This window comes from Anomaloglossus baeobatrachus, chromosome 1 (genome assembly GCF_048569485.1).
Source record: "Anomaloglossus baeobatrachus isolate aAnoBae1 chromosome 1, aAnoBae1.hap1, whole genome shotgun sequence".
Lineage (NCBI taxonomy): Eukaryota > Metazoa > Chordata > Amphibia > Anura > Aromobatidae > Anomaloglossus > Anomaloglossus baeobatrachus.
The window spans coordinates 640719231-640742473 of NC_134353.1; the positions used below are offsets into that span (position 1 = coordinate 640719231).

At 50.4% G+C, this 23243-nt stretch overlaps 2 protein-coding genes across 2 annotated transcripts in view; one reads left to right on the top strand and one right to left on the bottom strand.

Annotated features, from left to right (window-relative positions):
- Positions 1–23243, bottom strand: part of LOC142296919 (M1-specific T cell receptor alpha chain-like) — a 713655-nt gene that overhangs the window by 383389 nt on the left and 307023 nt on the right. The gene's annotated exons all lie outside the window — the stretch shown is intronic.
- LOC142303431 (BDNF/NT-3 growth factors receptor-like) overlaps positions 15529–23243 on the top strand; it is a 93172-nt gene continuing 85457 nt past the window's right edge. Inside the window, exon 1 of the mRNA XM_075344773.1 lies at positions 15529–15737. Coding sequence (XP_075200888.1) covers positions 15529–15737 — 209 coding nt within the window. The remainder of the gene's footprint in view (positions 15738–23243) is intronic.

A 23243-nucleotide genomic window follows, 5' to 3' on the forward strand; every position in this document is an offset into this window, starting at 1 on the left:
TGACTGAGTCATGGCTGTGGGCGGGACAGGTCCAAGCAAATGCTGCATGAAGTAAATAGCCTGTGGACAAAGCCTGATGACTTAATGTGAACAGTCACCAACCGCCAAAATCTAGACAGATGGAATACATCCCAAATTGGGGTGCAAAGCAAGGTGGAGGTCAACCACCGACCAATTCAATGAAGAAAAAACAAAAAGCCAGCACCAAATGTGCACTACAGCACTAAACATTCCAAACTGTACTTATTTAAAAAATTTTTGAGATTTTTGGCAAAAAATTGCAATTTCTTGAGCTGCTTCGCCACGTCACGGCAAATCTCATTTGAAGCAGTCCTACACTAAAATATTTTTATAAAATGTGCCATACGGCCTCACATATGAATAGTAGAACTGCTCTTAGCAGCACTCACCTGGTCTATTTCAATCCCGTACCCATGACTGAGTCATGGCTGTGGGCGGGACAGGTCCAAGCAAATGCTGCATGAAGTAAATAGCCTGTGGACAAAGCCTGATGACTTAATGTGAACAGTCACCAACCGCCAAAATCTAGACAGATGGAATACATCCCAAATTGGGGTGCAAAGCAAGGTGGAGGTCAACCACCGACCAATTCAATGAAGAAAAAACAAAAAGCCAGCACCAAATGTGCACTACAGCACTAAACATTCCAAACTGTACTTATTTTAAAAATTTTTGAGATTTTTGGCAAAAAATTGCAATTTCTTGAGCTGCTTCGCCACGTCACGGCAAATCTCATTTGAAGCAGTCCTACACTAAAATATTTTTATAAAATGTGCCATACGGCCTCACATATGAATAGTAGAACTGCTCTTAGCAGCACTCACCTGGTCTATTTCAATCCCGTACCCATGACTGAGTCATGGCTGTGGGCGGGACAGGTCCAAGCAAATGCTGCATGAAGTAAATAGCCTGTGGACAAAGCCTGATGACTTAATGTGAACAGTCACCAACCGCCAAAATCTAGACAGATGGAATACATCCCAAATTGGGGTGCAAAGCAAGGTGGAGGTCAACCACCGACCAATTCAATGAAGAAAAAACAAAAAGCCAGCACCAAATGTGCACTACAGCACTAAACATTCCAAACTGTACTTATTTTAAAAATTTTTGAGATTTTTGGCAAAAAATTGCAATTTCTTGAGCTGCTTCGCCACGTCACGGCAAATCTCATTTGAAGCAGTCCTACACTAAAATATTTTTATAAAATGTGCCATACGGCCTCACATATGAATAGTAGAACTGCTCTTAGCAGCACTCACCTGGTCTATTTCAATCCCGTACCCATGACTGAGTCATGGCTGTGGGCGGGACAGGTCCAAGCAAATACTGCATGAAGTAAATAGCCTGTGGACAAAGCCTGATGACTTAATGTGAACAGTCACCAACTGTAAGTGGTGTCTTTATATGGTCCTGCGCATTATATGAGACCTTATGGTACATAATCATTTATAATATAGCGTTAGGGACCCCCCTATAGAGATTTGCCGTGACGGGGCAGGGGGGCTCAAATCATTGATCAATCATTTGCAAAAAATCTCATTGAATTGTTACAGGAATGAATTTGTGAATATTACACTTTTTATTTCATCATTGTTGCAAGCCATTCACAAGCAGTGCTGGCTCCCCTCCTTCTTTGTCTACTGGTCAGGTGGTCGACCGCCACCATGCCGTGCACGCCCAGTGTGGTTTTGCAAATTCCTTCTGTCGCCATTAAAATTCAGTCTGGTGCTTGTTCACACACAGTCACCCCCTCCTGCTCCAAGGCATCATTATTTAAACACCACCTGCCTGAACCTTGTTCCGCCCTCATCCATGTTTTCTGGTCTGGCACTGTGAGGGCCAGTCCTGACATTGTGCTGGTGTGTGTGGTTCTGCCACACACACTGGCACCTGGGCTGCCTTTATTCGCGGTTGTCAGTCCTAGTAGCATGGGAGCGGTTCAGACATGTCTCAGGTAAGTGGTGTCTTTATATGGTCCTGCGCATTATATGAGACCTTATGGTACATAATCATTTATAATATAGCGTTAGGGACCCCCCTATAGAGATTTGCCGTGACGGGGCATGGGGGCTCAAATCATTGATCAATCATTTGCAAAAAATCTCATTGAATTGTTACAGTAGGAATGAATTTGTGAATATTACACTTTTTATTTCATCATTGTTGCAAGCCATTCACAAGCAGTGCTGGCTCCCCTCCTTCTTTGTCTACTGGTCAGGTGGTCGACCGCCACCATGCCGTGCACGCCCAGTGTGGTTTTGCAAATTCCTTCTGTCGCCATTAAAATTCAGTCTGGTGCTTGTTCACACACAGTCACCCCCTCCTGCTCCAAGGCATCATTATTTAAACACCACCTGCCTGAACCTTGTTCCGCCCTCATCCATGTTTGCTGGTCTGGCACTGTGAGGGCCAGTCCTGACATTGTGCTGGTGTGTGTGGTTCTGCCACACACACTGGCACCTGGGCTGCCTTTATTCGCGGTTGTCAGTCCTAGTAGCATGGGAGCGGTTCAGACATGTCTCAGGTAAGTGGTGTCTTTATATGGTCCTGCGCATTATATGAGACCTTATGGTACATAATCATTTATAATATAGCGTTAGGGACCCCCCTATAGAGATTTGCCGTGACGGGGCAGGGGGGCTCAAATCATTGATCAATCATTTGCAAAAAATCTCATTGAATTGTTACAGTAGGAATGAATTTGTGAATATTACACTTTTTATTTCATCATTGTTGCAAGCCATTCACAAGCAGTGCTGGCTCCCCTCCTTCTTAGTCCTGGATGGAGTATGCTGAACCTTGTAGTTCTGCAGCTGCTGTCTGCTGTCTGTCTGTATGGAGGAGAGCAGACAGCAGCTGCAGAACTACAAGGCTCAGCATCCTCCATCCAGGACTGTATGCTGGAGGGAGAGGCAGGGGGAGCAGAACTGCAAGGCTCAGCATACTTCATCCACTAGTGTATGCAGGAGAGCAGACAGCAGCTGCAGAACTACAAGGCTCAGCATACTCCATCCAAGACTTTATGCAAGAGTTTTTTGCCCACCAAAAAAATGACGTGGGCTTCGCCATATTTTTGTATGCTAGCCAGGTACAGCAGGCAGGTACGGCTGCCCCCAACCCCCAGCTGCCAATTTGTACCTGGTTGGGAACTAAAAACTAATGGAAGCCCTTTTTTTTAATTATTTCATGAAATAATTAAAAAAAAAAAACGACATGGGCTTCACCCCATTTTTGTGTCCAACCAGGTACAACTAGGCAGCTGGGGATTGGAATCCGCAGCACAGGTTAGCCCGAGCTTTCTGGGCCCCTCTGCTGCAAATTGCAGTCTGCAGCCGCCTCGGAATATGGCGCTTTCATAGAAGCGCCATCATCTGGCACTGTATCTAACTCTTCCAGCTGCCCTGGTGACGGGTGGCTCGCTGGGTAATAATGGGTTAATACTAGCTTTGTTTTACTAGCTAGTATTAAGCCAGAGATTCTTAATGTTAGGCAAGTTTGACCCTGCCATTAAGAATCTCCAATAAAGGGTTAAAAAAAAGACACCACACAGAGAAAAAATACTTTAATAGAAATAAATACACAGACACACTTAGAGACTCCATGTTTATTACTCCCTCTCACTCCTCCACGATCCTGGTCTTCTCTCTTCTTTCTCCTTCAACCCATGCAGCTCTGCTACATCAGACAGCACTGCATGGGAGGAGAACGCTGCTGCTCCCATGCAGTCTAATCACTTAGTGAGTGAGCAGAGACTGCGGGTTGTAAGCGGTGACATCACCGCTGCCACCGTTAAAATAGTAATCTGACAGGCGAGTTACTATAGGAACGGTGATCTCCGTTATTCACCGCCTGTGGCATCCAGTCTTTGCATGTGGGCTGACTCTGTAAAGAGTACCGACATGCATGGATGGGGAGTCGACCATGTTCCAGAGCATCTCGCCGGTACACGGAGATGCTCAAACGAGCACTGTGTACCGGAGAGATGCACTGACAAGACCTAGCATGACGTCTAGCCATGTGACTAGTCTGTAGCCAATTAGATAATAGACACGTGACTGGTCACATGCTATGACGACGTCACGGAAGGTCCTATCATCAGTGCTGGTTACCGGGAGGGGGCAGCAATGATCGGAAGGAAAAGCTACGGGAGACAGAGTGCAGGACACGTCGCGGGGACCTGTAAGCGTAATGGCAATGTTTATTAACTGTATGTATGTATGTATAATGTGTTTTTATGTGTTTGTGTTTGCCTGCCATTGTTTTCAATGGGGTTCGAAGGTTTTTGGCGAACGTTCGTCGAACGTTCGCCGAACTGAGCTGCCGTTCGACGAACCGAACCCGAACACTAGGGGGGTGGCTCATCTCTAGTCCTGATGGTCCAATTGGTATTACTCTGGAAGGCACACTTGGTGCAACTATATACAAGAACACGCAAGTTTGTGTTGGCTGCTGCCAGTCCTGCAGCCATGGTCCATATTTTAACTTTAACTCTTTAACGCAGGGCAATCAGGTAACTGTTCCAGTTGATTCCACATTTTCAAACTTTTTTATTAGTAAGCATTTTTCAAACATTTTTTAATAACATTTTTAGCAGAAATAATAACATTTAACATTTGCACACAATATCAACTTTTTAACTCTGGAACTCCTGGGGTAGCCTGGTGCCGCTACCACAGCGTTGAGGACCTTGCAAATGGTGGGGGAACAGGAGGGATTGGCTCGGACAGATTACGGATCTTTTGGACATCAAGGGCATACCAGCCCCTCTCTCTATGATGCCTGGTGTATGTGACCACATCAGCGTTTGGGGGCCCCGACTGCGAGCAGTGCCGACCCTGCATGGTAGTAAGTGTCCGAACCCCAATCCTAGTTTACTGCTGATGCCCCCGGATTATTTGGTTTGGTGAAGTCCGTGAAGGTTTGCACACCGTGCAGGTATTTGCCAAGAAGTGTAAAACTTGCTCTTGACCTAGGGCCCTGTGCCCTGTTCGTGCTCCGGTCCCAGCGGTATCTCTGGTACCCGTCCTGGCGACCTCTCTCCCGTGCCCCCGGGGTCACCATTACACGGACCCAGTGCAGGTAAGTTCGCTCACCTCTCCATGTGCTCTCAGACTCTCTTCCTCTGACTGAGTAAAGCCTGCTTTACACGTTGCAATTTCGCATACGCTATCGTATGCGATTTGCAACGCCCCCATCGTATGTGCAGCACGTTCAATATGTTGAACGTGCCGCACAAACGATTAACCCCCGTTACATGTACTTACCTTCTGTACGACCTCGATGTGGGCGGCGAACGTCCACTTCCTGGAGTGGGAGGGACGTTCGGCATCACAGTGACGTCACGCAGCAGCCGGCCAATAGAAGCGGAGGGGAGGAGCTGAGCGGGACGTAAACATCCCGCCCACCTCCTTCCTTCTGCATTGTGGGTCGGGAGCTGCAGGACGCAGGTAAGATCTGTTCATCGTTCCCGGGGTGTCACACAGTGCGATGTGCGCTACCATGGGTACGATGAACAATCTGACATGCAATTGTAGAGAAATGAACGATGTGCGTGCGATGAACGTTTTAACGTTCAATTGAAATCGCACGTACCTGACACACACTGCAATGTAACTTACAATGCCGGATGTGCGTCACTTACGACGTGACCCCGCCGACACATTGTAAGATACATTGCAGCGTGTAAAGCAGGCTTAACTCCTCAGACCAGGCTGGCTAAACCCTTTTGTTAACCCTCTAGGCCCGGAGTGGAGTGTTCACTAGGATTTCATTGTATTTTGATGTTAAATGGCACTGTTACTCCAGGTACCAGGGGGTAGGTCCTGCATCCCCTTGTAGTGCCCTGATGTACTCAGGGGTGCTACAGTTGCAGCCCGAGCTACTGTCTGCCAAGGCTGCAATCAGGGCATACTGCTCCTACTAATGTATGGGGCCCAGGCAGCCCAATACCCCACTAGCGTCGGGTCTCGGGGCCTCGGATAAACAGGGGGGCCACTTTGCTGGCTGCTGACCTATTAAATGCACACTTGCAGTGCAAGCCCACCTAAGCAGCATTCATTGCTGAGCACTGTATGCATTGAAGGAAGGAGTATTCAGTCCCCCCAGTAATGTAATGTGTATGCCCCGTCAGAAGAAGAGGGACATTGAGGAGAGACGATCCTCGAATCTATGGGCACTCCAGTCCTTTAACTGGGTGCCTTTGACTGCTGTGACCAGCATTGATGGGGTTAATTCCGTCCCATGCAAGCTCTCCTCCCCCTTGCTTAATGTGGTCCAATGGGATTCTCCCCCCCACCTTTCCTCCTCCTTATATTCCCAGTGTCCAGCTTGTCCGGTCTTTCCTTGCTGTTGCAAGACCCGGAGGCAGCTGTGTCGCTGTGCACCTGGAGAGAGTGAGTAATGGCAGACGATCTAACTGCTGCCATCCTTGAGAGCATCAGGAGGGAAGGGGATGCATGACTGTCATCTCTTGTTGTTAGCCAGCGTCCCGTCCTTCCTGATAATACAGCTCCTGCCCCTGTGTCCATCCCTGCCAGCAGGCGGTCAGCGCGGCGCGCTCGCCCCCCTGTGCGCTTAAGCCCTGATCATGCACCCCAGCGCCGTGCTCAGCGTGCCCGGTCCCCAGGTTCCCTTAGCCCCCCTTCACAAACTCGGCGTTCATACCGTACTGTCGCGTCCCCTGCAGCCCCAGTCGCGCCCCCTGCAGCCCCAGTCGCGCCCCCTCCAGCCCCTGTACCGCCTACCTGTCAGTTAAGGAGCGCGGTAGCCGCGCCCCCAGCTCACGCTGCCAGCCCTGCTCTCCTGCTTCAACAGCCGCAGCGCTGTGAACGCCCGCCCACTTACCCGGCCACGCCTACACAGCAGTCACGTGGTATGCGACCCACTCTTTTTCAAACTTCACAGTTTCCCCAAGCACTAGTATCCCCTCCCACCTGCCAGTCTTTAAGCGCGGTGGCCGCGCCCCCTGTTTGTCACACTGACAGAGCGGCGCAGCCATCTTACAGTATCGCTGGCCCCAGCACTTCTATTAACCCCCTCACTGCCCAAGCCCTTTTGCACTATCCTCCTCCATTGCCAGCTGCTATAATGGGAGCAGAAGCCAGTTCTAGTGGATCCTCCAGTGAGGTCCCTGTTTCTCAGCCTCAGCCAGTTGCTGAGGCTGTTACTATAAACCCCCCTATTTTTAATGCAGCCATTGCTCCTGCCCCTGCTATCATTAACCCCCCCACCCCCCTCCCCCTGTTGGGCTGCTTAGATGCTGCTCCTTTACTATCCCTACCCCCTCACCCCCTTTATTAACCCCTTGTATGCCGGCGCTGCCCCCTGCTGGTACGGCTGCTACCATCCAAACCCCGAGCCACTGATCCCGAACGAGCGGGTGCTGGATCCCCGTCATGCCGTCATCGCCATCATGGTTGTGGTACCCGCTCCGCACGATCCTCCTCTGCTTCTTCCTCGCTCTCTCGCACCGCTGGCCGGCGTCGCCCGCGTAGCCGGGTTCATGGTAGTCGGAGCAGCTGTTCGCGACGTCACAGGGCTTCAGGCAGGAGCCATCATTCAAGATCTTCACGGTGGCGCTTGCCTTCTTCTTCTGACAATTTGTCATGGTCATCAGAGAGTCCACGCCGTAGCGCGGGTCATAGGTCTCATCGGTCGTCTCGCCATAATCGAGCTGAAGTGGACCTGCCGATGTCACCCGCTGCCACCCAGCCTCTCCCGGTTCCTCAAGGAAGTGGTGAGTACTCTTATTCTGGGGCTTGGGGGAATAATCCTTCTATCATCCCTATTTTAAAAGCCTTAACCACTCAGGTTCAACCCCCTGGGCCTAAGAAGGTTCACATTAACCCCTTACATTTCAATCAAATTACTCAAAACCCCCCTCCGGTGCGTGCTGACATACACAAGGATGCATTCTTCTGTTGTGTTTCTCCCCTTGGCTCTCACTTAGACCAGGAAACAATAGACAAAATTTGGGCTAACGACTATGTAGATATTTGGTCCCTGGTGTCTACTGATCAGCATGCGGTCGATAAGGAACGCAGAGCGGGCGATAAGCCTTTTGAACGTAGACCGAAGGTTGCCCGTACCATGAATAATTGGCTTCAGGCCTTTGCGGTTCTAGGCTGTGTCATGGGGCAGAAACATCCTGAGCGATGTTCTGAGTAATTCATTTACTTAGACTCCATTTATAATTCATGTAAAGCCCATGGTGGTTCGGCCTGGTGGAAGTATGATGAGGAGTTTCGCAGGCGCCTGGCACTCCAACCACACTTAGGTTGGGGTGTGAAGGCGACTGATTCGTGGCTTCGCCTTATGTTAGCTCAAAAACATACAACCCCCTTTCACACAGCGGCCCCTGGCCATACAGCCGGATCAGGGCCAGCGGCCGTTCGCAGGCCCGGCTGCTGCTGGTTATACAATGAAGGTCACTGCAGATTTTTCGGTCTCTGTAAGTACAAACATGAGTGCTCTGCCTACGGAGGTTCCCATGCTGCAGTCAAATGCAATCGCCCCTCCTCAAAACTGCCGTCAAAATCTTCGCAACAATCCGAAGCCAAGAATCCCGGTGAGCGTAGCCGCGATGGGGCCTTGGCTCGACCGTTACCCCAATAAAGACGCAGGTTCTCAATTGCGTTTCGGTTTCACTTTTGTTTTTTTCATCCCCTTTAATTTTTCTAAGAGCCCTGTTTTTGCAAACAATTTGAAATCCGCAAAGGTCGCACCTCTTGTGCTGCAAGAAAAGCTGCAGCACGACATTTTAATGGGCCGAATCATTGACACCCCCTTTTATAATTTGCGTGTTTCTTCTTTGGGCGTTGTCCCAAAAAAAGAAGCGGCCAAGTTTCGCTTAATCCACCATTTATCTCACCCAAAGGGTTCTTCTGTGAATGATGGGATTTCTGAAGCGGATGCATCTGTCTCGTATGTTTCTTTTGACAGAGCTGTCACCCTACTGAAGGAGGCGGGGCCAAGGGCGTTGATGGCCAAGTCTCACATTGAGTCGGCCTTTCGCCTGCTGCCAGTGCATCCGGATTGTTACCACCTTCTAGGGCTTTCCGTGGACGGTTTTTACTATTATGACACCTGCCTCCCCATGGGTTGTTCTATCTCTTGCCATTACTTTGAACTTTTCAGCTCCTTCCTAGAATGGGTCCTCAGGTTTGAAACAGGAATTCGATCTGTCATTCACTACCTCGACGATTTTTTGTTTGTTGGCCCTCGGGATTCCCAGGTCTGCTTGACCCTTTTGGATTCTTTTCGTTCACTTATGTCCTTTTTCGGTGTTCCCCTTTCTGCCGATAAAACTATTGGTCCTGTGACCTCTCTGTCCTTTCTCGGAATTGAAATTGATTCCATCGGTATGTTTTTTCGCCTCCCACAGGAGAAGGTTGCTAAGCTCCTTGAGCTCATTCAAGGCTTTTGTTCTGTTCGCAGCGTTACGCTGCGGCAAATGCAGTCTTTGCTTGGGCTCTTAGTTTTTGCTTGCCGTGTCATGCCCATGGGCAGGATTTTCTCTAGGCGTTTGTCCCTTTCCACCAAGGGTATTCGCCTTCCACATCACAGGATTCGTATAACGCCCCCCCTTCGTTCAGATCTAATGGTTTGGAGAGAATTCCTACTGTCCTATAACTGCCAGACCTACTTCCAGACACCAGAGGTGTTTAATGACGATTTACCCCTTTTTTCTGATGCGGTTGCATCCTCTGGTTTTGGGGTTATTTTTGGTGACCAGTGGTGTGCGGAGCCATGGCCTGCATGCTGGCACATCTCCGCAGTCACAAGTAATGATACTCTCCTTGAGCTTTTCCCATTGTGACGGCTGTCGCCATTTGGGGCCCTGAGCTCCGCGATAAAAAAAATATGTTTCTGCTCCGATAATTTCAGTGTTGTCCATGCTATTAATTACTTGACATCTTCTTCCCTCCCGGTTATTAGGCTTATCAAATTTCTGGTATTAAAATGTTTGTTTTTAAATATCTTACTGCGTGCCCGCCATGTTCCCGGCGTTCATAATGCTTGTGCTAACTCGCTTTCTCGCTTTCAGTGGCAGACATTCAGAGAGCTATCCCCTTCAGCCCAGTTGGAGGGTCTTCCGTGCCCATCGTACCTGTGGGATCTAGTGAAGCTCAATTGATGCCGTTAATGAGATCTTCGGTGACACAATCAACCTGGCAAGCCTACGGTACAAACTCGGTGGTCTGCATATTGGGCCACTCTTATGTTTTTGGGGCGTCTCAGCGTGCGGAGCAGCGCCCCGGTGGAAGATGCCTTGGCCTTCGTGGACTGGATGTGTTCTGGAAGGGGATTCGGGGCCTTACATGGCCTCAGGTGTTGCCAGAAGTGGTTTCGTTGTCCCGCACTGTTACACCCCCGCTAATCCTCATTATTCATGCTGGTGGAAATGACCTTTGCTCTTTCCGCTTCGCCGAGCTGTGGACCATGATGCGCTCCGACATTGAAAAATTCCACGGATTTTTCTCGGAGCTTATCCTGGTCTGGCGGAGCTCATTCCGCGGGCCGTGTGGCAGGGTGTTCGGAATGCAGAAGCGGTTGAGCGTTCCAGACGCAACCTTAACGCCAGAATGACGTGCCTAGTTCGATTTAGAGGTGGCCTCGCCATTCGGCACAGACAGCTTGAGGGTAACAATGCGTCCCTCATGTTGCCTGATGGGGTGCACCTTAGCGACATAGGCCTTGATATTTTCCTTTCCGACCTACAGGATGGAATTGAGCAAGCCCTTCTCTTTTTGGGTGGGGGTCGGAGCACAGTATAAATACTCTGCTCCTCCTTGGCGGTCATGTTAATGTTTACAATGTTGATTTGCTGCTCTTCCACCGGGAGTCCGGCTGGTGCTTAATATTTGCACTGAGATGTGCATTGGCCTTCGGCCCGTTATGAGAGTTTTTATAATGTTTACAATTTTATGGCTGTGACCGACCTCCATCCATTAAAGGAGTGTTTTGTTAAAATTTTGGTGTGGTCTTTTCCTTGCATGGGACTGAGGGGTTTAGTTAAGAGGTTTATGGTTCGCAGCAGTCACCGCCCAGCAGATGGGAGGAAGAAGCACTACTTATTATTAGCATTGGAGAGACTGTGTGAAAAGCTCAGGCTGGATCCTCTGCACAACAGCAATCTCCCGTCTGCTGAAATCACTGCAGGTAGGAGCTTCCTCCATACTTTGCTCTCCTCATCTTTGCTCAGAAGTGTTGGGCAAGTCCAGATCTGCAGGCAGCAGCTAGTGGATGATTGATCAGATAGTGCCTGGCAGGGCTGTAGGTACTGACATAACCATGGATAGAAGCAGCAGATGAGTGATGCCATGGAGTAGCTGGGAAAAATGGTGACACTGGACCAGAGAATGATGATACTTTCATCTGATGATCATCTATACAGGAGATTGCCTATGTGTATGGGGGAAGGAGTTAGATTTGGCAGCTTCCCCTGATTCGTGTGTACAGGAGGTATGTGGCCAGTATGTTGGTGCCAGGAGCTAATTCTAGTTGGGTATATATATCTAGCATGTGTTTTAGCCAGCTGCTTGTTGTCTGCTGATGGCTGGGTATTTGAGGGTGTACCACCCCAGCGTCAGCAGCCGGGCTGCTCGGATCCGAATCCACTGTGGCTCGAGAGGGCTCCGGACCCAGGGGTTGTGCGGCTCCTCAAACAAAGGGGGGTTATGTACAGGGGATGGTGTGGAAAGTTCGTGACGCCACCCGTGGTGCGTGGTAAGGTGGACTACCACCGCTGCGGCTGGGAGTACCCAGTGGTGATGGTGTGGGCAGCCAGGTGTTTAACCCCTCTACGGGTAGGGGGATGCCCCGGGACTCGGTGATGGTGGCGGGGATGTGCCGTTGGGACAGTAAGGGTCACTTGCGTACTCACTCAGTCCGATAACGCTGACACCAACAACTGTAGTAAGCCAAAGTTGTGGACACTGCTGCCGCTGAGGGGGAGCATGCCTGGGTCTCGTTTCTATTGGTGTTGCCTGTTAGTCTGTGACCTTTTCCTGTGGCACCTTGTCTTCTAGTTGGTCCCTTTAGTCTGAAACTAATCGGGTCCCGCTCCCCAGTGTGGCTAACTGAGGGAGCTTGCTCTCAGGCTTCACGCTTGGGATTTTCTGGACCATGTAGTGGAAAGTCCTATCCCCCTCGTTGCGCTAGTGCCCCGATTTTGGAGTTGGTGGAGAATGGATCTTGAAGGCTCCGTCCTTGTCGGGTAAATTGTCAGGATGCCTAAAGCTACTCCCTGACCTAGGGTCCACGTACCCCGTCATGCCCTGGCCCCTGCCCGGTGATGGCACAAGGCCGCCGGCTGTCCTCCTCGACAGTCCGTGCCCCTTTTCACGATCCCCTGTGACTGGGGTCCAGCTCCTACCAGCCCAGACCAACGTCTGCAACCTAGTAGTTCCAAGGAGCCCAGCTCCTGACCTCCTCTCTCTCTCCTCCAACTGACTGACTCCTGTCTCCTGACACTCCTGACCCCCTCTTAACCAACCCCCCACGTGGGCGACCCTATTCCACTCAGGCCGTCCACTGGTGTGTCTGGTGGGTGTGGTGCAGAGTGTTCCTAGGGTTTTGATTAGCTGTTCTTGGCAACACCAATGGTCAGGGACCCGTAACCAAGGAGAAGGTGGATATTGCACAGAAGGGCAGATTGCACAATACCCTGTGACGACCTGATAGGCCAGGGCGTCACAGAAAGCTATTGTGATAGATGTGTATACCTAGACCAGATTGTATCTTTATGCTGATGTGGATGTAGGAAAGTCCACTGTATTGGAGAGACCTGGAAGGGTTAGGGATGGGACACTGCCCTCTGCTGGCCAATGGAAGATGACCAACAGACCAGGAAAAAAAAATCACTTAGGCTATGTGCGCACGTGTGCGCTCTGCACTGCACACCGTTCTAATACGCCACGAGCGCACGTCTCATGCACAATCTTCATAGATTGTGCTGGGAACGCAGGACGCATGCAGTTACGCTGCGGTGCAGAACGCAGCGTAACTGCATGCAATACGCACACATGTGCACATAGCCTTAGTTTGTTTCCAGTGGGAAGCATTTCAGGGACGTAAATGTTCAGCAGCAGACAAGGTTATAGGAAGAGAGGTGGAGAGCTCAGGAGCCGACCGGAAAGGCAGTTCTGGCGTGAAGGAGAAGCAGCACGAGGATGTGCAGGCTGAAGAGCAGAAGGCGGTCTCCCCTGCAGAAGATTTGAGCGACAGAATAACAACTCCAGAGGTTACTGGATCAGGTAGTCAACAAGTCCCTCACCCTTGCACCATCCAGCAAGATTCCCAAGACTTGCACCATCCAACAAGATCTCCAAAACCCCTGCACCGTCCAGCAAGATCCCCAAGTCCCCCGCACCATCCAGCAAGATCCCCAGTACCCCCACACTGTCCAGAAAGACCCCTGCACCATCCATCAAGACCCCCGCACCGTCCAACAATACCCTCCAGACCCCTGCGACCCCCTCTATGCCTGTAAAGACCTTCAAGACCCCCACTACGCCTGTCAAGACCCACAAGACCCTTCTACGCCTGTCAAAACCATGACAATGGCTGTCAAGACCCCCAGACCGGACTACGTGGGCAAGCTGCAGATGTTGCCAGTCAAAACAGACACCCGTGGGTGACCAGACTTCGCCAGGCTGTTGCTTCCTGTCTGGCCATGCGGTACTTAATGCAGGGACTGTATTGATTGTGGTTGGCGCTTAGCATACTGTGCAATTCAGTGAATGTAACCCATAGAGATCGGAAGTGTAGGGTCTGGAGACTATGGACTGAGGCCCTGACCTTTCTATACTGTTTCCCACGAGAATTAATGTATTTATCTCTTGCCCCTGTAAGGCTATGTGCGCACGTTGCGTATTTGCATGCAGTTACGCTGCGATCTGCACCGCAGCGTAACTGCATACGTCCTGCGTCCCCAGCATAATCTATTGAGATTGTGCAGGAGACGTGCGCACGTGGCATATTAGAGCGCAGCGATTTGGCTGCTGCCCGAAGCGCGCGTTCTAAGAAGTGACATGTCACTTCTTTTGTGCGCTCTGCATGCATCCTCCGCTCTGTCTATGGGAGGAGCTGCAGTCAGAGCACATGAAATCGGCATTTTTTTTTTCATTATGGACTTTCTGCAGCGATTTGAAGCGCACGTGTGCTGTTCAAATCGCTGGAGAAATTTCTGCAGGGACAGAACGTGTCACGCTCCCCGGGTCCTCGGTTCCGCTCCCCGGGTCCTCACCCCCGCTCCCCGGCTCACCTGCCACGCTCCCCGCTCTCCAGCCTCCGGTGCCCGTCCTTCCCAGGTCCCCTGGTCTCCGATCCCGGCGCCCGACGGCTTCCCAGGCCCTGGCCGGCTCCCCTGCGTCCTCCTCTCAGCTTCCTTCCCTGGCTTCTGGCACCCGGGCGGCGCGCATGCGCATTAGGGCGCGCGCGCGGTCACTGACCCTTTCTTAAAGGGCCAGCGTCCATTAACAGGAAATGAGGCTAAACAGGTACAGGGTATAAAGGGGGTTATTGTCCAAGGGGGCGGGGCCTGATCTTCGTGTTTCCTAAGCTAGGAGTCAGGTCTCCTGGTGTCTCTGTGCATATACTCACCTATCTCTCTTGTAGAGCCGTGCCTGCCTCGCCATCCAGTCCTGCCGTATCCTGAACCCCGAACGCTGTCCATCTGCCATCCTGACAGTCCGCACCATCTCGGATCCCTGCGGTGACCCGTCATCTCGCTCCAAAGGTTCCGGACCCCGCCTGACATCATCTCGGCTTCCGAACCTGAGCTGCGTCACCCGGACTACCACCCGTGACTCCGGGGTCCCAGGGACTTCTCCGCTATACTCGTGTGCACGGACTGTTCTGCTGTTTATAGTGTTCCAGCTACCGGACTCTTTACTACCATCTAGGAGTTCGGCCCAGTGGATCCACCTCCTGGGTCTGCCCGTCCACCTGGCCGTGACAGAACGCTACGTGCGCACATAGCCTTAAGCTGAGCTACATGAGCTACTGTGTTGTTACTTTCTAGTGTAACCAGAAATTGAACTGCTTTTCCTTGTGATAACCTCCCCTTGCCTTCTGTTTCCCCATCCCTGTCAGCAAATTAAGAAATTGAGTTACCGCTTTTCCTCCTTCTCTGTGTGCTGCATTGTGACCCTGCTCTGGCTTGTTAGTGGATGGCAGCAGATCAGATGTGTCTATCCTCATCTGTGTCTTTTTCTTCCAGAGGGAGCCATAGAAAAGGCTTCAGAAGAGCATCAGCAGCCTCATCTATATTGTGCCATCACCATTGAAGAAGCAGCCTCACCTCTAGTCACCATCAGGTCCTGCCCACCATTACCATCCAGCACTAATAATGCTTTACATCAACTAACACCAAGTCTACTGCTGAGGATAATGACCCAAAACACCCTCTAAAGACTGTGCATTACCAGGAGCTCCTGCATCCAGCACTGGGGGTACAGGGAATCTTCCTGCTCTTCTGCAGGGTATAGGGAGCTGGAAGCAATCATGGGCCTCTGCAAAGAGAGGCATGGACCCATCCTGATGCCAATAGGGTGCTACACCTGCTGGATTGTTCTTGGCTTATTTTGGAGAGCACTGGCCTGTCCTGATCCCTGCACTTGTGATCCAACTAGGATCTCCTGTCTTAAGGCGCCTGGGATTAGAGCTTTCCCAGTGCTGAAGAACATCTCCCATGCTGCCAACATCACTGAAATGTTTGTACCTCCTCACCTAGTATACAGTATAAATGTGCAAAGTTTCTATTGCTATGCTGTATTATGTGTCCCTCTTTTGCTGAGATAGATTATCCGTGGGTGGGGGTGGGTGCAGGTGGGATGGTGGGAAGTTTTAAGAGGCTGTCTGAGATTTCATTTGACTTGACTCCTCACAGACAGGGCTTTATGCCCATTTACATAATAAATCTCAATTGCTCCATAGTACAATTCCCCAGGGAGAGATCTGTTGACATCTTGTGCTGCTCCTCCAGCACAGACCACTCTACTTTTAGGGACTGACCTGTTGCTCCTTCTATTTAGGCTTCACTTCTATTTCACCTGCTCTGATCACATGTAACATACGTACCTTATGGGCTATACAGTATATTATTGTTCAGGGATTCACAATAGGACCTGGCTAGTCAGCACTACTGTATTATACCATTCATGGGACCAATCACTGGAGAAATGTATTTACGCTTCATATTTCCTAAAATTTCTATGTGGAACTATGTGAGGCAGCTGTCATTCCATGTATGCCCTATCAGAACAATTCTATAAACAGTAGAACTTTCAGGAATAAATTACTAAATTTAGGGTGAATATTATATATTGCATTGTTAAAGTTGGACCTAGAAGTAACCCAGGACAATTATATTTATTCACTAGCTGTCGTACCCAGCGTTGCCCGGGATAGTAACTGTCTCTCGCTCAGTGTCTGTCTGTCTGCCTTTCTCTCTGTCTCTTTCTGTCTGTCTCTGTCTGTCTGCCTGTCTCTTTCTGTCTGCCTGTCACTTTCTGTCTGTCTGTCTCTCTCTGTCTGCCTGTCTCTGTCTGTCTACCTGTCTATGTCTGTCTGCCTGTGTGACGCCCTGGACTAGCCAGGTAGTCACAAGCACAGCATCGCACACACCCCCTCCCCTGGATAGTTAACAACAGTCAAACAAAATCCTTGTTGCCTCCTCCAGGGTCTGATGTCCACACCAGGTGGGGCGGAGCCAGGCGGTTGGCCCCACCCACCGAGGAGTTCACAGGCGGGAAAAAGCAGTTAGTTCAGTTTGGAGTGGAGTGGAGTTCAGTTTGGAGTTCAGTTTTAGGAGTTGAGAAGTGGAGGAGAGAAACTGTTAGTGTCTGGGTAGGAGCCCAGGCACTGTCAGCAAGGTCGGCAGATAGTGGTGGCCGTCTGCAGTGTCATTATTGACTCCTGGCTCAGCTGGAGCTGAGCCTTTTTTTAGTTTCACTTCTGGTGCTGGTCACGTTAGGGGTTAATCCTTCCTGCCTCGTTCTGGAGGTCAGGCTGCTTTATTAGGGCACTGTTTCTCTTGGACTTTGCCAGTGATACTTCTGGCTCTGCTGTGTTCTGCTCTTGAGTGACCTGTTGTCTGCCCTGCCCCCTCCTGACCTCCGTGTTCACCTGACCTGTTAACCTCCTCTGTTGTCTATTTCCATCAGTGTCTCTCCTGCTGTCTCCCTGTTTGTTCCTTATCTGTTTACCTTTATTATGTCTTGTCTTCCCACTCCCCCTCGCTTCTAGGCTCTGATTTCCCGGCTACTGACTATTTGCTTCCCTCTGACTACGTTTAGACTTTGCCCTTGTGTACTTACAAGACCTCATGTTGTGACACGGCTTTCTGACGATTCTACTGCCATCTGGTGGGCTTGACTAGTATTACCTCTGCTAGGGAATTCCCTACTCATAGGTTTCCTCCACTTTTATGCCCCCTAGTGGTTTACCAGCTTACTACCTTCCCAGATAGTTTCAGGAATCCTCTCAGTCCCACATTACTGCGCTGTACTGCTATTGTACATCTTAGAGTACAGCGTGACATGCAGGAGGTGGTGCAAGTCAGCGGAACCGTAGGACCGGGGACGGGCGGAGGCCCGCCGGTACCGAGCCGGGGAGCATATCTGCACCAAGCACAAAGGCAGGGCCATCAGACCCGACCAGGCTAGGAGCCGCCGACAACAGTCAAATCAGATAGTGACCGGGACCTCAGGGGTTCCCTAACACCCAAGACCCGACAGAAGGCAACCGTCCACACAGTGAGGATAAAAAGCCACCGCCATAGGCTAGAAATCCAAGGGCCAGCGCCTGCGGGCAAAACGGGCTCCTTCGGTACATACACACAGGGGAGCGGACTACCAGTGGAAAACCATCGGAGTCAATTCATACACAGCGGTGCAGGGAAAGCCAGCCACCATCAACCTATCCGGGGAGAGCAAAGACACTGCAGCCAGCTGCGGGACCCGTCCATCCAGCCGTTTGGTTTACCAGAGACTCTGTGAATTTGTGCCTGAGTGAGTACAACAGTGCCATCCGACACTGCGCCACGCTGCCTCCGCTTTCCTGCACCACAGCTTCCTGCCTCCCTGTATCACTCCCGGGCCCCGGGATCACCAACCCCTACCCACGGAGGGGGAACCAACATCCTAGTTGCTCCCTGCCATTGCTCCCGGGATCCCCGTCACCAGCAGCGGTGGTGCCCATTATCACCTCGACCCGTGGGTGGCGTCACGGACTAAATCTCATTTTTTCAATAGTACAGCTTGGAATGTTGGTACTGTGCACACTTTGCAATACATAATATTTTTGAGTGGAGGTTGTTTTTATGCTGTTTATTCTTGTTATATAGGTTCCCAGTTGGTTCTTATCTTGCAGTGCACCTCATGTTTATCTTTCCATCTGTCCTGATTTTTGGCGGTTGGTGGCTGTTCACACTTGCCATCCAACCCCGTCCACTGGCTATTTATTCTAAGCAGCATGTGCTCGGGCCTGTCCCGCCCACAACCATGAATCAGTCATGGAGACGGTGACTGAAAAGCACTAGGTACGTGCTGTGCAGTCCTATTTTTACATATGTGAGGCCACATGGCACACTTTAAATAAAAATATTTTAGTGTTAGGACTGCCCCAGGAGATTTGCCGTGACGTTGGCGGGGTGGCTCGAAAAATTGCAATTTTTTGCCAAAAATCTCATTTTTTCAATAGTACAGCTTGGAATGTTGGTACTGTGCACACTTTGCAATACATAATATTTTTGAGTGGAGGTTGTTTTTATGCTGTTTATTCTTGTTATATAGGTTCCCAGTTGACTAGTATTACCTCTGCTAGGGAATTCCCTACTCATAGGTTTCCTCCACTTTTATGCCCCCTAGTGGTTTACCAGCTTACTACCTTCCCAGACAGTTTCAGGAATCCTCTCAGTCCCACATTACTGCGCTGTACTGCTATTGTACATCTTAGAGTACAGCGTGACATGCAGGAGGTGGTGCAAGTCAGCGGAACCGTAGGACCGGGGACGGGCGGAGGCCCGCCGGTACCGAGCCGGGGAGCATATCTGCACCAAGCACAAAGGCAGGGCCATCAGACCCGACCAGGCTAGGAGCCGCTGACAACAGTCAAATCAGATAGTGACCGGGACCTCAGGGGTTCCCTAACACCCAAGACCCGACAGAAGGCAACCGTCCACACAGTGAGGATAAAAAGCCACCGCCATAGGCTAGAAATCCAAGGGCCAGCGCCTGCGGGCAAAACGGGCTCCTTCGGTACATACACACAGGGGAGCGGACTACCAGTGGAAAACCATCGGAGTCAATTCATACACAGCGGTGCAGGGAAAGCCAGCCACCATCAACCTATCCGGGGAGAGCAAAGACACTGCAGCCAGCTGCGGGACCCGTCCATCCAGCCGTTTGGTTTACCAGAGACTCTGTGAATTTGTGCCTGAGTGAGTACAACAGTGCCATCCGACACTGCGCCACGCTGCCTCCACTTTCCTGCACCACAGCTTCCTGCCTCCCTGTATCACTCCCGGGCCCCGGGATCACCAACCCCTACCCACGGAGGGGGAACCAACATCCTAGTTGCTCCCTGCCATTGCTCCCGGGATCCCCGTCACCAGCAGCGGTGGTGCCCATTATCACCTCGACCCGTGGGTGGCGTCACGGACTATTCCCCCAAACAAACCACCCCTTTTCATTCGTAGGCGAGGAGCGCTGCTCGAGTCCCCGGGTCCGGCCCACCGCTCGAGCCACCAAGCAGCAGCAGCCCCGGACCCGAGCGTAGCTAGCGCGGCCCCTCCGCCCGTGATACCTGTCTCTGTGTCTGTCTGTCTCTGTCTCTTTCTGTCTGTCTGCCTGTCTATGTCTGTCTGCCTGTCTTTGTGTCTGTCTGTCTCTGTCTCTTTCTGTCTGTCTCTGTCTGTCTCTGTCCCTGTGTTTCTGTCTCTCTCTTTCCCTGCTTGTCTTTGTGTGTCTGTTTCTCTGTCTGTTTCCCTGTCTGTCTGCGTCTGTCTCTATCCATGTGTGTCTCTGTCTCTATCCGTGTCTGTCTGTCGATCTCTCTGTCTGTCTCTGTATCAGTACCTCTGTCTGTCTCTCTCTTTCTCTGTGTCTGTGTCTATCTGTCTCTATCTCTGTGTCTGTCTGTCTCTCCCTATCTTTGTGTCTGTCTGTCAGTCTCTTTCCCCGTCTGTCTCTTTCTCCGTCTATCTCTTTCCCCGTCTGTCTCTGTCTCTTTCCCCGTCTGTCTCTGTCTCTTTCCCCGTCTGTCTCTGTCTCTTTCCCCGTCTGTCTCTGTCTCTTTCCCAGTCTGTCTCTGTCTGTCTCCCTGTCTCTGTCTATTTCCCTGTCTCTGTCTCTTTCCCTGTCTCTGTCTCTTTCCCTGTCTTTTTCCCTGTTTTTGTCTGTCTCCCTGTCTGTCTCCCTGTCTGTCTGTCCCTTGCCCTGTCTGCCTCTTACTCGGTCTTTGCCTATGTTTGTCTCTCTCTTTCTGTCTCTCTCTATCCGTCTCCCCACAGACATCGTATTACCTCACACATAAGCTTCTTATACTAACAATTTATTTTGTTCCTATAGCAACCAATCACAGCTCCTATTAATAACCTGGGAAAACCAGGAGAGACAGGAGTAGTTTTCAAAAGAGGTAAAAACAGCTTTATTTATCATAAATGTTAAAAACAGTATCAAACACAGGTGCAAGTTTCCAACACATAATAAAAGCTGCAAGTATATGGTGACACATAAGGAGAGATGGAAGAAGCCTAGGCCAGTGCCAGAGATACACCAAATGACTGCTCCCAAAGTAACCTCCTGGCTATGGGGTCATCCCAGTGGAGGGCAATGAATTCCAGCAGGAGGGAGGGAGAGGGACCGAGAGGTCTATGATTACCAACTCCCAAAATAACCTCCTAGTGCACGGATCAGCCCAGTGGCGAACAATAAATCCCAGCAGGAGGGAGGAAAAAGGCCGGAAGGTCTATGGTTACCGGCTCCCAAAGTGACCTCCTAACAATCGGATCAATCCAGTGGCAATAGTTCCCATCCGGAGGGAGGGAGAGAGACCAAGAGGTCAATAATTACCAGTCAGGTGTGACACTGGAACAGGCGGGCGGTGGATGAGGGAAACCCCCAGGACATCCGACGTACGTTTCGCTATACTTGCTTACTCATGGATGATATAGTGATATAATGGCAGGGCCCTTTTATGGGCATATAGGCGGTCACATGACCGGCGCTCGCGACCAATGTGTCTTTAATGTGCGGCGCATGCGTGGTTGCGTCGCCCATCACACACACCGCCGTCAGCGTCAAGGCCCACGTGGGCGTCCAGTTACCCCAGCAACCAGGACGCACATGCAGGCCCATAGGACGCCGCGGCGGGGGTGGGAGGAGGCGACGAGACCAGGCATGCGCACATCCGACACAACCAAGTCACAGATATATAAGAAAAGTAAATACATAAATATTTTATATGAAAATATGAAACAGATGTGACAGTTTACAGAGTAGTATATAATCCATAATAAAATGGAACAGATTCTTGGCAACGTCCATATAGGGAATCCATTCCCATGGAAATGAGTGGGTCGAAGCAGGAAGGAGGTGGCAAAAATCCAAGTCCTCTGAAGTAAAAGGCACTGCCATAAATAAAAAGTGAAAAATAAATACACTGAAAAAATGCCGAATAAAAACAATTAAAAACAAGGGAAAGTTTCCAAAGTGTAAACATATATATAAACCTGGATGTGCACAAAAATCTCATGTGCATATCCATGTGTGACCGCCAATATACGGGAGATGGCATAAGGACTCTACAAAAAGGAAGAGAAGCTTAGATTCTCATTTAGGCCTTTAGGACTCAAAGTATCAAGCATGACGATCCATCTAGCTTCCCTTTGGGCCAACACTTTCCTTGTGTTGCCCCCTCTGATGCCTCCGTGTACCAGATCAATACCACGTACCCTCAGAGACCCAGCGTCACAGTTATGGTATTGACGAAAGTGTCTCGGTAAAGTCTTCAAGGAAGTGACATCCACTGCCACCCTCGCCGCAGCAATGTCTCTCACATGTTCCCTAACCCTCACCCGAAGTTCACGCGAGGTGAGTCCAACGTATATTTTGGAGCACCCACATGTGGCGTAATACACCACATGGGAGCTCCCACATGAAATATAATGATCAATATTGAATTCACGTGTTCCATCGCTTGATGTAAATGTGGAACAGCGAGAGACATTGCTGCAAGCGAGACAGTGGCCACATGGATATGACCCCTTGATCGGACGATTATGTCCAAATAGCCCTTTCGATTTAGGTGCATAATGGCTATGGACGAGTAGGTCTCTGAGGTTTCTGGCACGTCTGGGGGTCATCAAAGGTCGTTCGGGAAGACAAAGTGACAGACCAGGTTCTGTCTGCAGAATGGGCCAGTATTTAGTCAAAATACCACGCATGGTGTCCCATTCAGAGTTGAAAGTAGAAATAAATCGGATGGGTTGAGTACCCTGATCAGAGGAATTAATCTTAGAATTCCATAGGAGCTGACTGCGGGGAGTGTACTTAGCCCGATTGTAGCCCCGCTTGACTGACTTATGGCTGTAGCCTCTTTGTAAAAACCTATTACGTAAGTCACTGGCCTGTCCCTCAAACCTCTCCTCCGTGGAGCAGATCCGCCTCGCCCTAAGGTATTGACCAACCGGGATGGCCTGTATTGTGGATGTACTATGTGCTGACGTAGCGTACAGTAAAGAATTCACAGCTGTTTCTTTCCTATGGATGTCAGTCTGAAGCAGACCAGTGTGGTCAACCTCAAAACTGACATCCAAGAAATCAATGTTACGTGAACTGATCTTATATGTAAGCTTGATGTTTTTAGTATTACTGTTAAGTGAATCCATAAATGATCTGAGGTCCTCCATTGTGCCCTGCCAAATAATAAACAAATCATCAATATAGCGGAGCCACATTTGCACATGGTCTGAGGCCCACGTGGGCCTTGACGCTGACGGCGGTGTGTGTGATGGGCGACGCAACCACGCATGCGCCGCACATTAAAGACACATTGGTCGCGAGCGCCGGTCATGTGACCGCCTATATGCCCATAAAAGGGCCCTGCCATTATATCACTATATCATCCATGAGTAAGCAAGTATAGCGAAACGTACGTCGGATGTCCTGGGGGTTTCCCTCATCCACCGCCCGCCTGTTCCAGTGTCACACCTGACT